General features: G+C 42.7%; 1 protein-coding gene across 3 annotated transcripts in view; it reads left to right on the top strand.

The window, feature by feature from the left end:
* The first annotated feature begins 1,934 nt into the window (after positions 1-1,934).
* The window catches only part of LOC118077328 (sperm flagellar and cilia associated 2), a 104,814-nt gene continuing 85,080 nt past the window's right edge, over positions 1,935-21,668 (top strand). For 2 of the 3 annotated variants that reach the window (XM_088653329.1, XM_088653330.1), the window contains exons 1-9: positions 1,935-2,083; positions 6,871-6,973; positions 8,348-8,600; positions 11,933-12,103; positions 15,241-15,381; positions 15,674-15,753; positions 18,895-19,093; positions 20,123-20,311; positions 21,258-21,445. In XM_088653329.1, the coding sequence (XP_088509455.1) occupies positions 1,954-2,083; positions 6,871-6,973; positions 8,348-8,600; positions 11,933-12,103; positions 15,241-15,381; positions 15,674-15,753; positions 18,895-19,093; positions 20,123-20,311; positions 21,258-21,445 (1,454 nt within the window). In that variant the 5' untranslated portion in view covers positions 1,935-1,953. Of the gene's footprint in view, positions 2,088-6,870; positions 6,974-8,347; positions 8,601-11,932; positions 12,104-15,240; positions 15,382-15,673; positions 15,754-18,894; positions 19,094-20,122; positions 20,312-21,257; positions 21,446-21,668 lie in introns of all 3 variants that reach the window. The other variant, XM_060280324.2, reaches the window with a different exon arrangement.

The raw sequence follows: 21,668 nt of genomic DNA, 5'->3' as shown, positions 1-21,668 counted from the left end.
ATTAAACCAACTTTGTTTGCATTCCCTTGGCAGTTGCAAATGCAAACATGGATGCTCCCTAGACTCTTTCTTTTGGTTTGCTGTTGTCCAGGATTCTTCCTGCCGGCTCTGCACAGTCCAAGTCCATACCTGTTCACAGATATAGGTTTGTGTGTGTGTGTGTGTGTGTGTGTGCTTGTGTGTGTTATTTTCCACAAGGGTCAACATTGATGCTGAAATCCAGCATCACCTGAACTCTGCAAGTGCGGCTTTCTCCCGATTGAAGTGCAGAATGTTTGAGGACCGGGACATTTGCAGGGGAAACCAAAATGCTTGTTTACAAAGCTATTGTACTACCAACCTTACTGTATGCTTGTGAAACATGGACCACTTACAAACGCTATCTCCAACTTCTTGAAAGATTCCAGCAACGGTGTCTCCGAAAAAATCTTATGCATCACTTGGGAAGACAGGTGAACTAATACCAGTGTACTGGATGAAGCAAAGATAATCAGTGTTGAAGCAATGGTTCTTCAACATCAACTTCGTTGGTCTGCTCATATTGTGCGGATGCCTGTCTTCCAAAGCAACTACTCTATTCCAAACTTAAAAATGGAAAGCGTAATGCTGGTGGTCAACAAAAGAGGTTTAAAGACTGTCTCAAGGCAAATCTTTAAAAATGTAGTATAAACACCGACAACTGGGAAGCACTGGCCTGCAAGTGCTCCAGTTGGAGAACAGCTTTACCAAAGGTGTCATGGACTTTGAAGACACTCGATCTCAGGATGCAAGGGAGAAATGTGCTAAGAGGAAGGCACGCTTGGGAGAGCCACACCGTGATCAACTCCTGCCCGGAAACCAATGTCTCCACTGTGGAAGGACGTGTGGATCCAGAATTGGCCTCCACAGTCACTTACGGACTCATTGTTAAAACCGTGTTTATGGAAGACAATCATACTCGGCTACGAGTGATTGCCAAAGAAGAAGGATGAGGAGATATATAATGTATATCAGGGGTGGCCAACTTTCAAGAGACTGCGATCTACTCAGAGGGTTAAAAACAGGCAGAGATCTACCCCCCCCCCTTTTGGAGGGTTCGGGTCAAAGTTGTTGAGTTTTTTCAAGGAGGAGGTAAAATGTTGAGCGTTTTTAGGTGATCCACAGTTGTTCAGCTTCTTTGGGGGGAGCCAGTGATCTACCGCAGACATCCAGTGATCTACCGGTAGATCACGATCTACCTGTTGGACATGCCTGATGTATATGTATATATGTGTGTGTGTGTTGTTATAAGAGGTTTTAAAGGCTTTCTTGCCTGTTTAAAAGGGTCCTACCCCGGTAGGGAGTTCGAACCTCCGAAGAGATCTGGTGAAATTAATTACCCCTGAGCCAGGTGTCACACCTAAAGTGCCCTTAAGGCAGGATTTGTGAGCACAGAGAGAGACAAAGGGTGTTTTTTCCAGTTCCTCCTTCCTTGCAGAGAAACATTTGATCAGTTTGGGAGAGTCAAAATGGTAGAGTCAAAATGGTTTCAGGACTGTTTTCCTGTACGTGTTTGCTTGGTACATTTATGAACATTTATTATATATACATACATACATACATACATATATGTGTGTGTGTGTGTGTGTGTGTGACCTTAAAATTCTCACAACAATATATATACAGTATAATATAAATATAAATTATAATAGATATACGCAAAAGCAATTCGTGCTCCAGGACTGACCCCCACCGCACTCGAAATTAAAGTACCTAAATTAAAGCCTCACTCGTCCCGTCCTCGCGCAACACATGCCATCAAATCGCGCATGCGCTCTCGGGCCAAAGGCTCGTCCCTTTAAACAGCGGGTTGGCGGGAAATGTTTTCGGCGCCGCTAAGCGACTTGAGGGAGAAACCTTTCCCCACCCCACCCCGCTGCGCACGCGCGCGCCCTCGTTCCTCCCGGCGCCTCCTCCCCCGCCGAGTGGGTCGCCATGGTGACGGGACGCGGAGCTGCGCTCGAGGCGGCCTCGAGCCCAGTCGGGCGAGGAGCCGGCACCGCTCGCAGCCATGACGGACATCCTGTGCGATTGGCTGAACAGAGAAGTGAAGCTCTCGCGGACAGTGAGTGAGTGCGGGAGCCTCTTTGCAGGGTTAAGGCGGCGGGCGGGCGGGCGAGGAAGCCCCCGGAGGTGTGGAGCTCAGGTGTGGGGCGCCCCTCTCAGGCAGGCAGACGCTTCGTTTCGGCTCGCCTGAGGGAACATCGCCCTTCCCCCCGCCCTGTAAACCAGATATTCCTCCAAACCCTACACGCGTGGAGACTTTTCTTCTTCCTCTTGTTATTTAGCCCCTCGTGAGAGGAATGGCGCTTTGCACATGCTCAGGAGCACGGTTTGCTACTGATTCATTTGCTTCCCCCACAGACATCACATTTCATAGAAGGGGAGCCACGCGGGTCATCTCGTCCGACTCGCTGCAATGCAGGAGTTTGCCCCTAAACATGACATTAACGCCTTGCCACCCTAATGTAATTCCCAATGTGGGGCTCGAACCCACAACCCTGAGATGGGAGTCTCATGTGCTAACGGCTGAGCTACCCCTGGTTAATGTAGATTCTACTTATCTGTTTCATGGAATCTGCACACCACTTGATTAGGGGGTGGGTGGGTGGAAACCTCCAAGTGGTTTACAGGAGAGATAAAACAATAGCATTGTCAATAAAAAAAATACCAATTAGCATTAAAAAGGGGAAATAATAATAATAATAATATACCCTGTTTCTCATATTTTAAGACATACCCATAAAATAAGCTATAGCAGGATTTTTAAGCATTCAAGGAATATAAGCCATACCCCGAAAATAAGACATAGTGATAGGCGCAGCAGCAATGCCGGCCGCGGCAGGAGGAGGAGGAAAAAAATAAGACATCCCTTGAAAATAAGCCATAGTGTGTTTTTTTGAGGAAAAAATAAATATAAGACGTGTCTTATAATATGAGAAACACTGTATTCTTTGGTTTCCCCAGCCACATTGGGCAGCTTCCAACAAAGATTAAAATACATTAAAATGTCACACATTAAAAACTTCCCTAAAATGACAGGCGCAATTAAAAAAACATGCATAGGATAGACTAAAATGAAATAAAACTCACACCAGATTCCTAAACATTTGGGTAGACATGTATAAATAAAAATGTCTTTGGCAGGCAGCAAAAAGCATACAGTACAGTGAAGGTGCCTGTTTGGTGTCAATAGGCAGGAAGTTACAAAGTTTCAGCACTGTCGCACTAAACTAAACCATTGCATTCTTACAGATGCTGTGTGGGTATTTATATATACCCAGGGCAGGCAGCAGAGTAGTAAGAAACAAACAAACAAAAGTACTTCAATAACAACAACAAAAGACTAATGCAGCATGCAAACTAATGCAGCAAATTTAAATACATGAGCCCATTCAAAACAGACAGTATGATCAAACTGCTTTAAGTTTAAAGTGCTTGCATTAGTAGTTCTTATTTTTCCATCATTGAAAAATAGGTACCAGGAGGACTCGCACAAGGAGCAGCTGTTCTGTTGTTGGAAATAACTTTCACCCAAGTAACAAAAAAAGTTATTACTGATGTTAATAACTGTGCTAGAGTCCCAAATGCCCTAGGAGGGTTGGTGGGAGTGGGTTGGGTTTAACCAGGGGAGGCAGTAATATTAAGTATCAATATTAATAACTAATAACCTGTATGGCACTTGGAGGGATTCCATGCAGCTTGGTTGTCTTCCTTGATTTTGAAACTGGGGTCTTGAAACTTTGGGAATTTTGAAATGTTTTGTGAGTATTTGTATCAATTCTGGGAGTCTGGAATGATAAGAGGAATTTGTTTTTAGATATGATACATTTGTAAAAAATGCAATGAAATCAAGAGAGACCAGGCTTTGGTTAAAAGTGAAATGACAGTAATACTTTATGGAGAGTAGTAAGAATTGTAATATGTCAACAAGCAGCTTCTCCTAATTCGAACTTGTAACACCAGACAAGACGTACAGAAGTTCCCTTGTTTGCATGTAACTATGATGCAGCACAGGAAAGCCCCGCTCCTGAATTGTATATTGGGTTGCATGGACAGAATGTCTGGTGTTTTCCACACATAATGACCATTTGCTCATATGTGCAAAAAGACATATCATGGCCTCAGTGTGGTTTTGTTAAAAGAACTAGAGACCCTATATGGCACCATATTTGAGGGGGGGACTATTTTCTAACCTAGGCATGGGGGGACCTGTGGCCCTCCAGATGTTGCTGCAATTCCCATCAGCTGATGGGAGTTGGACTCCAATAAATCTGGAGTGCCATGGGTTTCCCATCACTGCAAATCATACTATTAACAGGTTCCTAGAAGGTTGTATCTGCTTTTGCTCATCTATCTCCCACTGCTTCCCCTCTTGTCATCCATCCTCCTGCTTCCATGGCAAGTTGGGAAAGGCAGAGCAGCAGGGTGGGAGGAGGAGCAGGGGCTATTTCTTTCCTCGTTGCCTTGGACCTTTTCTCTAGGTTGGCAATCCTACACTCCTGAGCGGTCTGTTCAAAATAAAGAAGGCTGCAACCTTCAGTCAGTTATTTGGTTCAAGAACCTTTTGATTGACTTATCGGGCAGAAGATAGCTTGAAAAATCTTATTTAGTTATTTTAGTGCAGTCTTACAAAAACTGTGGGTAGCAGGTGTTATCTTCCCTTTGCTCATACACAAAGGAATGCCTCTTCCCCTGAGAGCGCCTGCTGTGACGCATGCAAGCATTATCAAAAAATAAGTTGCAAATGTGTTTTCTTTTTCAGTTTATTCATGTGCAAATCAACGTGCTTCTTATTGATTGAATCAGTTCTAATTGATCCAAACTCATAAATCTTTTTTTTAATAGGTAGCAGCTTCCCAAATAACCTTGTGTTTTGTGACCTGCCTAATGCTTTACATTACTACCTCCACATTTTTGGCAGTCCTAGAAAAGCAGTGGGTTGTTTCTCAAATGCCTTGTGAGCTGCATTTGCCTTAGTGGCTCAGAATTTTGAGTAGGCCTCGCTTAACGCCTTAAGATAGCAGAATTGTGTATGTACATTTTGCACACTTTCTGAAGTGGAGGCTTCTTAAGTGAAACACCTTTCATGCATGGTGTTCATTCTGAGTTACACAACACACCTCTAAAGCTCCCACATGGCAATGATTTTTATCACCGGAGACTCTTCTGCAGTTTCAAGGGACACAAATATGTTGAATTTCCTCAATTAATAAGGACTCTGGAGTACAGACAGTCCTTGTAGATATATGTTTATCCCGTTGTTCCTACTATTTCATCTACAAATGCCTTTCCTCCAGAGAAGAGTATCATCCACACAGAGAGATGAAATGCCCCTAATGAGAAGCTGAACTACCAGATTTCTAGAGCTCTTTAGGTTGTGGGAGAGGCAATTATAAACTCTCAAATTACCATTGTATCTCGAGGCTTCTTCATATTGCAAATTAGGGTCGTCTTACTCTTCCCAGAAGAAGAAGCATCTTGAAACACAGAGAATTTAAGAAATTATTCCAGCTTACTTTTAAGTTGGGGACATGGGTGGTGCTGTGGGTTAAACCACAGAGTCTAGGTCTTGCCGATCAGAAGGTTGGCAGTTCGAATCCCCGCAACAGGGTGAGCTCCCGTTGCTCGGTCCCAGCTCTTCCCAACCTACGGTAGCAGTTCGAAAGCACGTCAAAGTGCAAGTAGATAAATAAGTACCACTACAGCAGGAAGGTAAACTGCATTTCCGTGTGCTGCTCTGGTTCGCCAGAAGCGGCTTTGTCATGCTGGCTACATGACCTGAAAGCTGTACACTGGCTCCCTCAGCCAATAACGTGAGATGAGTGCCGCAACCCCAGAGTCAGTCACGACTGGACCTAATGGTCAGGGGTCCCTTTACCTTTACTTTTAAGTTAGAAGAGGCAATAGAGAACTGCTGCTATTTTAATAATTTACTGTAGGTTGAAGCCAACTAAATAATACTCAAAGTGGAGCCATTGAAATAATTGGATGTGACTTAAGTCAATTGGCTTGAGTGAGTACCGGTATATTTTATTTATTATTATTTATTAAATTTGTATACCACCCTTCATCTGAAGATCACAGGGTGGTTTACAACATAAAAATACAAAATGAGAACACAAAATACAGTACACAATAAAACAAAAACAAACCAATGAGCCCCCTCCCACAAACACATGCTGAATATGACTTAGTTGTGTGCAACTCTTCATTTTTAAAATTTGTTTCATTAGGGCCAATTCATGCATTAATGCTTCTGGAGCAGGCCTGCACAAGTGTCAGTAATGCCCAGAGCATATCTGTGCAAGCTGTGGTACACCAAGTCAGTGACCCATCGGGGGTTGATAACTACCCTATCATTTATGCTGCCTGCCTGGGCTTGTAAAAAGGGGGGGTGTCATTGAGTGCTTCACAGGCCACAATGTGTGGTTAATAGATTTGGTGGGTCATGCAGATACAGGCCTGATTGAAATGGAGGAAGCACCTTGGTGAGGTGGATCACGTGGTTTCATCCCATGCTAGCTGAAACATGGCCTGAGAAAAGGCAATGTTGACTTCTCTGTGTAGATCAGAGGTGGGAAACCTGTGGACCTCCAGGTGTTGTTGGACTCCAACTCTGATATGTCCCCATCCAGCATGGTCAATGGTCAGGGAAGATGGTAGTTGTAGCTCAGCAACATATTGAGGGGCACCAGTTAGCCGCTTCTGATCTGGATGTTACTGAAACTGCATGGGAGGAAGTTGCAGGAAAGTTACTTGCACTTCACAGTGGTAACGTATGAATCAGCCCTTAGGTCTGAACAAATGGGGGGACAAAACCTTTCCTTTTTCTCTTTAAAAATAAACCAGAAATGGAGTCTTTTGCCAGTGAGTTTTCTTCAGGTTACCTCATCGGAGAACTTCTCAACAAGTTTGAACTCCAGGATGACTTTGCTCAGTTTTCACAAAGCAGGTTAGTAGATGGTATATACACAACATCAAATGGTTAACATAGTAGGTTAAGTGGTGGCTCCAAGTCCTGGGGTAGGGGGCTTAAGCAAGATGCCCTCAGTAGGGGGAATCCTACCTCCTTGCTTGTTGCCACTGATGATTCATTAGCTTTCTCCCTCTGGGACCAATCTGCATCACTGCTCAATACAAGAGGGAGAGCCAGGGTTGTTGCTCCTCCATGTTCCTGCCTCTGCTTGCTTACGTGAAGATAGCTAGAAAGCAGGCAGTGGCAGAAAGGAGAAGGACCAGGAGGGGCAAGGGACCATGGATGTTTGACATAAGACTTAGATATCTGCCTAACAACCCTGATTGCCGATGACAGTCCAAATAGATTAAGATGACAGCTGGTGTAAAATGCAGTCCATCCCTCCCAACTCAGTTTAGGAATACTGAAGGCATATGGGGGTCTGCAGGTATGCATGGGTTAGCCCCTCCCCCTTGATGACAACATGTGCCTCCTAGCTGACATGTGAGTGACTCAATCTCAATGCCATCAATGCACATAGAGTTTCCAATTCTGGAGATGGGAAGGTATGCTTCTGCCATACACTTTAGTGTAGAGGTGGTTTAGTGTAGAGGAGCATATTTCTGCTGGCTCCTTCATGCATTCAGAAATGAATGCCTGAATAGGGATATTGTTTATTGCTAAAAGGGGACTAATGATGTTTGGCCAACTGTCCTAGGCAACTACATTTCCCACTTGGAAAAGGAGAGGAGGGATGTATGTTTACATATGTTTACATGTTTCATCCAGCACTTCCCCATGTGGCTGCTATATATACTTGTTGAATGGTGATTTCCATGCTCCCAAGAAAGCTTATCAAAACCCAGATAGATGCGATAAGAAACTGGGATTGGTTCCATAGCTCAGTGAGTGCATTCTTTCCATGTAGAAGGTCCTGGGCTCCAACTCAGGTATCTCCAGTGTTTAATGTATCAGGGTTAGGCCACATCTCTGCCTTAGACCTTGGAGAATGGTGGCCAGAATAATTAATGTTGGGGTAAGGCTGCAACCATAATCCCACTTACCTGGGAGCAAGCCTCATTTGATTCAGTAGGACTTACATCTGAGTAGACAAAATTGGATTACCCTATAAATGGACCAATAGTTTGATTCAGTACAAGGCAGTTTCATATGCTCAAAATCTTGAGGTTGCAAAATGTGGTCACCCAAACATTTTGATCTGTTCCTAATGATAATTTTGTTTAGCTCTATCTCTCTGTAAATGAACATGCTTATTGAAGAATGCTGGGCTTTGGGATCAGTTTTTGGGAATTTTCACATTTCGAAGGAAACAGAACCTTATGTAATTGCAGAGTCTGTTTGTGTTTTCAGGCTTGCCAGTGCGAAACTTAACAACTTTTCTCGCATGGAGCCCACCCTTCAACTCCTGGGTGTGCAGTTTGACCAGAATGTGGCCCGAAACATCATGACAGAGCAGCATGGAGCTGCCACCAAACTGATCTATCAATTGTATGTGGCTCTAGAGAAAAAGAAAAAAGCAGGACTCACTGGAGTTGCCATGGATGCAATGAGACCTTCAGCTCCCGCAAAGCTTAAGAGCGTGGGAACTGAAATGTATCGAGAGGTGAGCTTGTTGAGCTTCTCTTTCCCAATAGAGAAGCAAAACATCACATGTGACTATACCTTTTAGATATATACCCATGACATGAGAGATCAAAATAGAATTCCTGTAAACTAAATTTCTGTTCCATCTACTGAATCTCTGTGTAATGGATGCGGTGACTTAATTGATGGGAGCTGTAGTCCAGCACCACTTGCAAGACACATATTGCTCTAGAGGTTACTTTAAATTGGATTTCACCAAACTAATAGCCACTTTAAGAACTCTCTGATCTCTTTGCTTCGCAGTGTCCCATCAGGTATCTGCATAGTTCCTTGCATTTTCAGTCTTACAACAAATACGGTAGCTTTGGCCATTCATTCCTGGTTTCTATCCTGGCAAGCTGAAACTGGGCAAAAGGCCCAGAAGGCTAAATAAGGAGATCAGAGCTGTAAATCTTTCAGAACATACGTTCCATCCTCACACATACATCCTCACTCTGTATAAGCTGCCTGTACTACCATAAGGGCAAGAATAAATTAGCTAGATATTTCAGGCCAAAACTACACTGAGGGGGCTGGCATTCCTTTTCACTTGGAAACCTTCTCTTTGATTTAGTTTTGCTCAGGGTGGATTTGATTTAAATCAAATCAATTTAAATCATGATTTAAATCACTAGTCAGTAAGACTTTATTTAAATCATTTTTTTACAGAAAGGCATTCTTGCTGGTATAATCTTAATATTTACAACCAGATTAATGTTTCATTTTTGGAATAATAAATGTTCAGAGTTGTTTTTACAGTTATGTCAAAAATTACTGATTTGGTTATACTATTAGAAATACATAGACAGATAATTATGAAATTATTGTGAGGTTTAGTAAGTTTATTTGGACAACTTTTCTGCTGTACTTTATTGGAAGGAGAAAAGTAATCATTCCTTAATAACAATTTAAACAATTTTTTAAACTAAAACAATAACATTATAGCATACCGTATGTCTCCATGTTTGTTAACTGATGTGGTTAAACATTTTTTAAAAACCAAAAACTTAGACTGATTTCCAGCACACATGAAAAACAAAACAAATCCTTATTTCCTGATGGCCTTTGGACTGTAATGTAACTTAAATTTTTAAAAAACTATCTTTAGAAAGATTTTTTTCCTCCAAAAGCATTTTATTTAAAAAATCCAATTTAAATAAAAAAAATCAATTTAAATTTAAAAAATCCAATTTAAATGAAAAAATCTGATTTTTTTTTTTAAAAAAAAACCATTGGCTTTTATGCACCCTGGTTTTGCTTCATGAGGTATTTCATTTACGTTGAGCTGGGCTGCTTCACTAAACAATAATTTATCAGATACTTTCATCAGATTGATGGATAGTTTACAAAGCTTTCTGAAAGAATGTAGCCTTGATCCAGCAAGGGAGAATTCATGTGTAGAAGCAGGCATTCATGCATGTGCCCCTCTCTGGAGCCATGTCCACAAACAGGTGTAGTGCTCAGGGTTTCTAACCTGATCCAGCAGCTTTAGTTGTGTGTGTAGCCTCAGCTAGTAGATAAGCAGAAGCACTGATCAGCAATCAGTGCTTACTTAATCACTCATTCCTGGTCAATGCACCAGCATTAATTGAATTCTCTAATCATTTGCTCAATAGCATCCCAGAAAAACAGATAAAAACTAGGCTTGTATCTGAAACAAATCAGTCTGTTTGTTGGTGTACAGTGCTTCGTTGGAGGAATATTATAATCTTCATATAGCTAATAGTGATATGAGGAAATAGGAACAAAATAAATCAATGTAATGCAATATAGCAATATAATACTTTTAGAAAAATAGCTTTAAAATGTCCTAAGGATTTGGCCACCTTCTAACTTCCTCTAGCCCAACTAGTTGTGAAATGGAATTTCTAAATTCTCTCACATATTCACATTTTGGAATAGCTACTCATCCAGGTCTGCAGCTGGGCAAAAGCATGCAAAGCAGAGTTGAACAGGGAGCAAGCAGAGAGTGAAAATGAATCTGTGAAGCACCTTTTATATTGAACAGGAACTGTATCTGGAAGATGGAATTTCCCATCTTCTGTATCAATTTAATTACTTATGTAGGTAACCTTACATAAAATGTAAATTGCGGATTACAATAATCTAAGCGTAACTGGAACCCTTATTTCTTCTCCACCTAGAGTATGTGCGCCCTGATGCATTCCTGTGCTTGCTTTCCAAAACAGCTCTATAATGTCATGATTCCATGTATGTTTGGGCATCAAGGCTGTCGTCTTCTTCACATTCCTTAACAGCACATTATGCTGATGGCATGAAATTTCCTTCTAATTCATATTGTCATCTAAGATGTCAAAATGTCACACAACTGTCACTGAGAAGCAGCAAATATTTCCAAGCACAGTTAATTTTTTCCAATATTGTCATCACCATAGCTGCCAGTTAAAAAAGAGTATGACTTAGCAGTTTCGCTGATTTAGCAGAAATCACCACCTTTAGTTATGCAGATTATAAACCACAATGCTTCAACCATATTGGCTGGCAGTGGATGCTGTTAATCTGGACATTGCTAGCTCTGCAAAACTATGAAGTACATCAAATGGTGTTAGGGATAGGAGAGAAATTTGACTCGATTCACATTTAAAGGCAAACCTACTCAGTTCACACTTTCTTAAACAATGTGGAGATTCAGCCATCCTTTAAAAATTGCACTCCTCTGAATTTTTGCAGCACAGTTCTTGGGCAAAGTAATGTGTAAAAAAAATTGCAGATATTAATGTAGACTGTGTATTAAAAATGCATATATTAACTGCACATACTAAAAGGTGTTTTATTATGGCAAATGTGTACATTTGGGGAAATTGCATACAAACATGCATATATTCGGAGAAATTCACACTAAGATGCTGATGAATTTTCACAAGCCCCTCCCTTTTTTATTAAAAAAAATGCAAACTGATGTGGAAATGTGGAGAACTAAAGTTTGGAAAAAGGAGAAACTGAAATCAATGGATTCACTCATCCCTATAGCTGTGAGTTATCCAAAACTAGGCTAAGATAAACTATGTTTCAGACATGTAAAAAAACTGTCCTAATTTGACCAGGACTCAGAGGTAGAGCATATGCTTTGCATGTAATACCAGGCCCTAGTATCTCTAGTTAAAAGAAGCTGGCAGGAGGGGCTGTGAAGAACTTTTCTTTGCCTGAGAGCTTGGAGATCTGCTGACAGTTAGAGTAGGCAATGTTTGGTTAGATGGAGAAAAAGGTCTGTCTAAGTATAAGGACTTTACTATGACTCAATGCGGAATATAAAGATTTCTTCAAATCTTTTGGAAAATCTTCTCATTTCAGCGCCTTAAATCTCTAGTGCCGCGTCAGGTAGACTTGACACTCCAGCAGATTTCAGACAACTTTCACAGCAAAGCCAAGGACCTCGAAAGTAAGGTAGCTCGGATGCAATTTGTGGAGCAACAGCAAGCAAAGAAAATTCAGGCGGAAAAAATTGTTCAACAATTTGAAAATGTGAGAAGCCTATTTAATTTTTTTATATATAAAAACCTCAACGTTGCAGGAAATGTGCATTGTTTTATGCTTAAGCCTATGAATTTTCCCACCAGCCGCATTGAACACAATGGGAATTATTTCTAAGTAAATGAGGATTGTGTTGTATGTATAATAGAAAGCTAATGGAAATAAATGGTAGTGGGTTTTTTTAAATTCAGCTAGAACAGGTTCCGTTTGCCCCACAAAACCTGTAGTATAGCGCTGAATCGGAGCAAACAGCAATTGGGGTTTCGGAGGATTGCTGTTTGTTCCGATTTAGCACTAAAGAGTGGGTTTTCTGGGGGGAAATAGTGGGGTAAAGGCAAAACCAATGGGACCTGTGCCTAGAAAGTACGGGACAAGCATAAAACCGCTTGGACCTATGCTTTCCAGGCACAGGACAAGTAAAAGTGTGGATGATCCCTTAGTTTCATTTGTATATCGCTGAAGGTGATGCTGGAGTGTCATTCCAGTGCTTGGCAGTGGGATTCAGGTTGCTTTTGAAGTATGTGAATCCTAGACTGCAGGGGGCTTTAATAGCAAGCACCAGTGCCTTGCATTTAGCCTGGCAGCAAATTGGCAACTAATACAGTTCTTGCAAAGCTGGCTGAATAGGTTATTGCCTCCCACTAGGAGGGACGCAAGCTGCAGCCTTCCATTTTGCCTTCAATAGCAGTCTCATGCAGAACACATTAAAGCAACTGACTCCAGAGTAGGGGTGGGCAACCCATTTTCCACCCAAGGCCAGCATTTCCTGGATAAATTTGTACTAAAGCTTTTTGGCAATCACATTGGCAGTGGCTGTAGGGAGACTTCAGTGGGAAGTCAAAAATGTGGTCTGTTGCCATTTTTGCAAAAGAAGCAAAATGTTATAGTACTGAATTCCATTGCATTGCATTTTTGTTTGAAATCCATTTATGTTCCTCATATGGAACAACTGATTGCCCTGAGTGGGGATATGAATCTCTTTGGGCATCAAAAGACACATCCAGTCAGTTTAATGGGGCACAAATGACCAGTGGGGTGGAGATACATATCTGCAGTGGTTGCGAGTGTGGAAAGTTGCTTCTAGGCATACGTCTTCTTCCTGAATTTGGGTGTTTTTTAAATCAAGCTTTGCACACCCATGCAAAAACTCTTTGCCCATTCACATTTTATTTGAATCGTTTCCTTAACAATATGCCTCAATAACAGTTTGATCTTGGGCATCATCATTTGGAATAAGACACCAGTACAAAGCAATTGGGTTTAGGCTTACAGTCGCTCCACCCTCACCCCTGCTACTTTGAAGACTGGCAAAGGAGGTTATTTCTAATACAACATTTCACAATTCCTGAAATAGGTTTTAGCCTGAAGCTTGACTCTGAACATTAGAAAATGAATCCTGCTGTGATAAATCATGTTATTTAGCTGCAGTTTCTATGGGAAATTTAAAAAGGTGTTTTTATAAATAACAATTTTTCAACTTATGCTGAGTCACACTTGCATGAGGTAGCAGACTACTTTTCAATTCATTATACAGTGGTGCCTCAACCTACGAATTTAATCCGTTCCGAAGGCACCTTCGTAAGTCAAAAAATCTGTAAGTCGAAAAACGCCATTGGAAGCGCGATTTCCCTTAGGAATGCATTGGAAACGGAAAAATTCGTACGTCGAAGCAACCCTATCTAAAAATTCGTAAGTCGAAAAATCCCTATCTAAAACCGCCGTGGGTTTTTTCCGGATGTCGAGACATTCGTAAGCGCACGGCCATTACCCCCATTTGTAAGTCGAAAAATTCGGTTGTCGAGTCGTTCGTAAGCCAAGGTGCCACTGTAGCTGTTCAGCTTGTTACTCTGTGATTATTAAAGTAAATAGGACCGGCACCAGGTTTTGAGGGGGCACGTGCCAAAGTGCTAGCTTGTGGGGCCCCTTGTGGAGGTATAACTGCCATTATTAAGGGCAGCTTGGAGCCACCATTTTCAGTTTTCTCCAAGCTGGCTCAACCGAGGGGTACAGAGTAGCTGCTAGCTAATGGAGGGCCCTGTGTTAGGACTAGGAACCCACTGGGGCACTCAGGCCCTGGTGATTGCCTGAGGATGCTTCATACTGCCACCAAGTGTGAAAACCATGTAGGTTGTGAGGAATGTGCCATCCCACATCCAGCAGCAAGTTCCTCCTGTGTGACATGGTAGGATGTCCTATCATAGTCTTGACAAACAGGAGGCAGGGCTCTGTGTGACTTGCACCACCCTGCAGCCCATCATTTGCTTGCAGAGAAGCCACCCCTGGGCATGGCCCTAGGTAGAACATCTGCTTTGCATTCAGAAGGTCCAGGGCTCCATTCCCAGCATCTCCAGGTGGGGCTGGGAGAGACTCCTGCTTGAAACCCTGGAGAGCCATTGCCAGTCAGTGCAGACAGTACTGAGCTGGATAGACCAATGGTCTGATTCCGTATAAGGGAGTTTCCTATGTTCTTATGTAACAAATAGGGACGCGGGTGGCACTGTGGTCTAAACCACTGAGCCTCTTGGGCTTGCCGATCAGAAGGTCAGCGGTTTGAATCCCCATGACGGGGAGAGCTCCTGTTGCTCTGTCCCAGCTCCTGCCAACCTAACAGTTCGAAAGCACACCAGTGCAAGCAGATAAATAGGTACCGCTGTGGTGGGAAGGTAAACTGTGGTGGGAAGGTGAACAGTGTTTTGTTGCACCAGAAGTGGTTTAGTCATGCTGGCCACATGACCCAGAAATCTGTTTGTGGACAAAAACCGACTCCCTCGGCCTGAAAGCGAGATGAATGTCACAACCCTATAGTCGCCTTTGACTGGACTTAACCATCCAGGGGTCCAACATGTAACAAATGCCAAACAGTAAGAAATGGCAAACTTATTTGAGATGCTGTTTATAGTGATTACAAGCCCTTTAACTTCATAATATCTCATTTTCTTTTTGCTTTGTTTTTTTTAAAAAACAAAAAAGCTCCCATTATTTACTCCTCCCAATTTTGTAATATGTTTGCGACCTTTGTGTGGGCAGAAAGTGACTCTAAAATGATAGTGCTTTGTGGGTAATTAATACTTACTTAACAGTCGGTAGCCAGTTTTAAATATCTCATTACCTTCTCATTGGATATTTAGAAAATGGTAGAAAATCGAAGGCAGCATGAAATAATGGCTAAAATTCATGCAGCAATTATCCAGATTCCCAAACCAATACTGCAACGCCCCGTCAAGGCAATTGAAGACCAAAAGATTATGAGGAGGAGGAAGGAAGCAGAGGTAAGTTCTGAACTTTTAGAACTGGAAATTTAAAAATCATTGGCAGGGATTGCACTAATTATTGATTGCTCTGGCACTGCATCCCAAATGCCTCCACTTGGAAACAAAGTCTGCTTAATGTTATGTCTGTGTAAGTGGAATTCTGGTAGAATAGCTCTTGGGAAAGGGCTTGGGGACCCTGGCAGGTTATCTGTGAGGGTGTGTGGCCTTTGAGCTGAAGAAGATGCTTCCCCTGTGTTGCAGGGTATTGAACAAAAGGAAGGAGATTCAGGTGTGCCTGCTTGTTTTTCAGATGACCTATGCAGAAATTAAGAAGTTTGAAAAGCAGATGAAGAAAGAGAGTGGCATGCCTCCTGCCAGGCTCACTGAGAGGTAATGTTTGGAACAAGTGACTTCTGGGTAGACTTGCTGTTCCACGTGGAAACTGAAGCAAGTGAGGGTCTCCCAGTCTTGAAGCTGCCAGTCACCTGGTTAATAAGCATTCTTTCTAGGCAAATAGCTTGTCATGCAGATGGGCAGATAAAATGGGTTGGAAGTTACTGCACTGACATTAAATTCTGCTTGCTGGAAACATTGCCTTCTTCGTTTTAATTTTTTGTTGGAAGTACTTTATATTGACTTGCGGCTTATTATACAAATGCTTTTTCATGTGCTATTGGAGTGATATATACAGTTTAAGAATCTTGGTATATATTTCCACTCCAGAGTATCTTGGGGTTCCTAAAGCAATTGTAGGACTTCAAATGAAAACCTTTCTGTCCACTTTCTCCACCCCAGATATCCTGCTATACCTCTCTACCATGTTCCCCCTTACTTGCCTTTTTTGTGAATTAAAACTCCCAATTGCTGTTTTCTTTCTCATAGGGGAGTTGTTCTAGCTTCATGATAATTTTGGTTGTCATTTTCTGAACCTTTTCCAGCTCAACAATATTCTTTTTTGAGGTGTGTTGACCCGAACTGTATTCCAAGTGCACTAACTATAATTGGCAATGTTATTTTCAGTTCTTTTCCTATTGGTCACCAATGTGGAATTTGCATCTTTCACAGCTGCCACACACTGGTTCACCATTTTCAATTACCATTTTCACCATGATCCCAGTATTTTCTTCGTGGCCAATCTCCCACCAGTTCAGACCCCACTAGGATATACAGTATGTGAAGTTAGGACCGTTTGTCCCAATGTACATCACATTACACTTGCTTACAGTAAATTGCATTTGGCATTTTACTGACCACCCCATAGGAGAGAACCTTCTTGAGCTCTCTGCAATCCTTTTCTGTTCTTGTCACCCTGAGCAATTTATTATTATGAACAAAGGTAGTCACTTAATTGCTCACCCCTTACTCCAGAGACCAATACTGAACACTAAGAGACCTCAGCTGTTAAATCCATCAACTGTGAGAACCTGCTCTTTAATTCCTGTTATTTAAGCATTTACTGATCCATAAGACGACCTGTCCTTTTATCCCATGATGATACCCAGCTCTACCTCTCCTTTAAATCAGAACCAGTGAAGGCCCTGTGTGAGTGCCTATAGGCGGTTGGATGATGGATGGCGGCTAATTGATTGAGGTTGAATCCTGACAAGACAGAAGTACTGTTTTGGGGGGACGGGGCGGGCTGGTGTGGAGGACTCCTTGGTCCTGAATGGGGTAACTGTGCCCCTGAAGGACTAGGTGCTCAGCCTGGGAGTCATTTTGGACTCACAGCTGTCCATGGAGGTGCAGGTCAGTTCTGCATCCAGGGCAGCTGTCTACCAGCTCCATCTGGTACGTGGCTGAGACCCTACCTGCCCACGGACTGTCTCGCCAGAGTGGTGCATGCTCTAGTTATCTCCCGCTTGAACTACTGCAATGCGCTCTATGTGGGGCTACCTTTGAAGGTGACCCGGAAACTACAGCTAATCCAGAATGCAGCAGCTAGACTGGTGACTGGGAGCAGCCGCCGAGACCATATAACATCGGTCCTGAAAGACCTACATTGGCTCCCAGTATGTTTCCGAACACAAATCAAAGTGTTGGTGCTGACCTTTGAAGCCCTAAACGGCCTCGGTGCAGTATACCTGAAGGAGTGTCTCCATCACCATTGTCCAGTCCACTGAGATCCAGCGCCGAGGGCTTTCTGGCGGTTCCCTCACTGCGAGAAGCAAAGCTACAGGGAACCAGGCAGAGGGCCTTCTCGGTAGTGGCGCCCGCCCTGTGGAATGCTCTCCCATCGGAGGTCAAGGAGATAAACAACTACCTGACATTTAGAAAACACCTAAAGGCAGCCCTGTTTAGGGAAGTTTTTAATCTGTGATATTTTAATGTATTTTGGTATTTGTTGGAAGCCGCCCAGAGTGGCGGGGAAACCCAGCCAGATGGGCGGGGTATAAATAATAAATAATAATAATTATTATCATACAATGTGTGCTCCGTTGGATCACTCTATCCACTTTCATTGCCTAATCCTACCCCTCTCTTCCATTTGGAAGTCTGAACCATTTTCAGTATCATCCCTTAGTGATGATTTATCCTGAACTTCAACAGTAAGTACCTTTCCCCCAAAGATACTTTTTAAAAAGCTGCTCTGCCAATAGATTTTATGCGCCAGCAGTTCAGGTTCTATACAGGTTCAAGTGCAGCAAATGGATCATAGGGGTGCTATGCTAATCTTTTTTATATACTGCCCTTCGGTCATATTCCCAGGACAATTTCCAAAAAGAATTAAACAATTAAAATGTAAATAAAATAAAAAACCCTGAATCATCTATAAAAGCCACAAACTGTATCAAACAGTCAAAGAGCTAAATACCCTCTCTTCCCTCCATCACCTACCCACCGACTTCATGTTTGTTCCAATCTGGACTGTGTGCCCTCACCCCTAGCACCCAGCACATCCCTACATAGTAAACAAAAAAACAAGCATGTAAAGGCCAGACACATGATTAGCATCGCATCTAGTTTCACACTTGAGCACCATGGGAAAGCAGCTGCCTCCTTTTTGTTGAATGTTCTCCTTTTAGCACTTTCAAAAGGGTGGTAGGGAAGTAAAATGGAGAGAATCCAGGCTCCCAGAACTTTAAAGCTCTAAAGACTTTGGAGAAAGATAGAAGCATGTAAGTAAAAAAACAGATGCTTCTCCTTTCTTTAAACAGTTTCTGCCACCATCACTAAGTGAATGTAGCACTCCTATAGGTCTCCTGGGTATTCTCACCTCAAAGTGCCTCCCCTCTGAAGAAGGGCACCACATCTGTGACATAGAATGCTTCCTCAGAGCAAGGTATCATGGGGGCAAGATGGCCCTGGAGAGCCATAGGAGGCTGAAGCTGCAAAAGTGGAAAGGCGCTTCCTGAAATGCTCTGATTCCACACACACACACCATGTAACTGCAAAGCTCTGTGCAAGGATTGACGGCACTGTGAAAATCATTGACAATAGTCACAACATTTGATGAGACAGATTGGTGGCAGTTCCTTTGTGCCTTACATAGATATTTATATAACACCTGATGCCCCCAATTATTATTTTTAGCATGGTGCATTCGGTAATGCATACACAGGAACTGGATACAACTCCAGCCATCACTGACTTGTTGAACACCTACTCAGATGACGAATATATCAGGAAAATTCAGAAACGTCTTGAGGAGGATACCTTTGCCCGCGAACAACGGGAGAAAAGACGGCGGAAGATGTTAAGGGAGCAGCTAATAGCCCATGAAGCACAAGAAGTGAGTTAGATGTACTGCTTTCTCAGATTTTTGGGATATACACTGACAAAGGAACAATCCATTTGTGCTAAGATACACAACTATCATGGTGAGGCCCATTAGTGGAGGGAAATCTGTAGTTTGGCAATTTCAGGGACTGGCGGGACACTGACAAGTGTGCACCAGAAAAGGGGGCTGGAGTCTGACTTGGGAGTGGGGGTCAGTGATTTGCGGGGAACTGTACCAGCCAAGAGGCAAAAGTTGGAAGGAGGGGAAGCTTCAGAGCTGCAGGGTGGAGCACAGGATGCATCAGAAGAGGAGGGAGAGGGAGACCAGGCAAGTAAAGGGCTGGGTGCTTCCCCACCCTCTCCTGCTCCACTGTCTCCCAGAACCAAGAGGGGATTGAAAAGGGATGAGCAGAGGAAGTTTACATGCAGGCATAGTCTCTGGCTGCTTGTGCGCAGCCTGTCAGGGGAAGATACACAAGCTGGTAGATGAGGACTGGCCCCCTGTTGCTGCAACTGCTCCATAAAGCGCAAACCTGGAATAGTGTGTGTAAGCATCTAGAGCTGTAGAAGCAAAGCTAAGTGTTACACGGTATTTGACAATAAAGAGTTAACTGTCTGCTGTGTGTATTCCTTTGACTGGGAAGCACCCTTGACAGCCATAGTTTTTATGGAGTCCAACCAAAACTGCAAACAAGCCTTGTTCTTCAGAGCTCCTCATCAGGCTTGATGTTAAGCAAAATGGTAGCAAGAAAAAGCTGACACAACGCTGAAATTTCAAGGGGCAGCAGTTTTAGCAGTTTTCAGACTGTACATGCAGGGGCTCCTCCTTAACACTTAGCAGGGAGTAATCTAATGTGCAGTGCAAAGTTATGTGTGATTACTTGGAAGCAGGTCCCACTCAGTTCAACTGAGTAAACTCGCAAGTAAGTGAATTTAGGCCCTACCATGGATTTTCAGTTTGTTCTTTTGCTTTTTTCATACATAGCAAGGGGTGGAAGTAGTTAAGCATACTATCGTAGGTTGTCTTTTAATTTTATTTCAGGAGGCATATAGAGAAGAGCAGCTCATCAACCGGCTAATGAGACAATCCCAGCAAGAGCGGAGGATCGCTGTGCAACTGCTGCATGTGCGGCATGAGAAAGAAGTGATGTGGCAGAACAGGATTTACAGAGAAAAGCAGTTTGAGGAGAGACGGCTCAAAGAATTCCAAGAAGCTCTTGACAGAGAGGAGGTAAACATTCATTATTTCCTCCTCCATCGTCATCTTCTTTTAAAGAAAGCCCTTGGTCTGTCTTGTCTCTTACATTCACAATTGCATTTATTCCAACTTGAATTTGCCTTCAAGCTGCTTTGGAGGTATATGGTTAAAGGGCTCCAACTTGTTGCCAAAGAAACCCACGTAATCAGCAGAATAGAAGGACACAGAAAATGGCTGAATCTTAGTACTGGGTGGAAGCGGAAGGTTATCAACTCCTCCAATATACCAGTTTCGCTTAGGCTAGGAAGCAACTTTGTAAGCCTGGACAGAACATTATTTTCTTAATCTACTGCCAGAATTAGAGGATGCAAGGCCAGAACAAAATAATAATAATAATAATAATAATAATAATAATAATAATAATAATGTATTTTATTTATCCTTTGGGCGAGCATGAGCTGTTGTAGCATATATGCATACTAAGTGTTAGGTTTGGTTGCATTCTAATGCAGCTTGAAAGCGCTGAGAATGGTATGCATTGTGGATGTGAATGCATTCATCTTGTGCTGCCAGGTGGAGATTTGTCCCATGTAAGGGTTACGGCTAATTTACAGAGTGCACATAGCAGTGCTGTGTTTGTATGTGTTGGCTTCTAGTCATCACTGTGCAGCCTTCTCCCTGAGCTCCCTATTGGCTTGCCCCTCCCCTTCTCCCTAATAGTGATTGGCAGCCATGTGCAGTGTTGGAAAAACAGGTCAGCAATCCAGCCCCGCTCGGCTAGTCACAAATGCACACCACTCTTGGCCATCTCACGGTGATAAAGTAAGCTCAAACCCGCACCACTGAAAATTAGGCATTAAGAGAGAAAACTTTTGCAGTGGAAGGAAGTCATGTGAGATCACATGGATTTTGGACTGTGGTCAGGGATCATGAAATTTGGATGACATTCTGCTTACTTTTTTTGTCCAACTCCTTTTAGGCTCTTGCAAAGCAAGAGAAAATTGAGCAGGAGGAACAGGCCATCAAAGAAAAACAGCTACATGCAATGCTTGCTGCCAAAAGAGCTGAAGATCGCTATAAGAAGCACTATTTAATTTGTTGGGAAATGGTTGAGCAAATCATTGACTTATCAACTAAAATAGGAGAATACCGAACGCTGACAAACAAGTAAGTTGTTTTATTCTGGCGGGACTTGACTTGCTTTACCCCCCCTGAACTGGGGATTGTAAATGTTCGACACTCATTCCAAAGCTGCAGAAATAGATCTTTCTTCATTAGGAGCCCCAATAGTTTGGCCAGTAAAGCAGCCAAGAAGCCACAGGCAGAACAATCTGCAACCAAGTCCAAACACTTGCTAATTCAGGATGGGTAAGCTGTGGCCCTCCAGATC

The sequence above is a fragment of the Zootoca vivipara genome, chromosome 10 (assembly GCF_965207765.1).
Source record: "Zootoca vivipara chromosome 10, rZooViv2.hap1.1, whole genome shotgun sequence".
Lineage (NCBI taxonomy): Eukaryota > Metazoa > Chordata > Lepidosauria > Squamata > Lacertidae > Zootoca > Zootoca vivipara.
The sequence above is the reverse complement of the archived record's forward strand: the minus strand, read 5'-3'. Positions and strand labels throughout refer to the sequence as shown.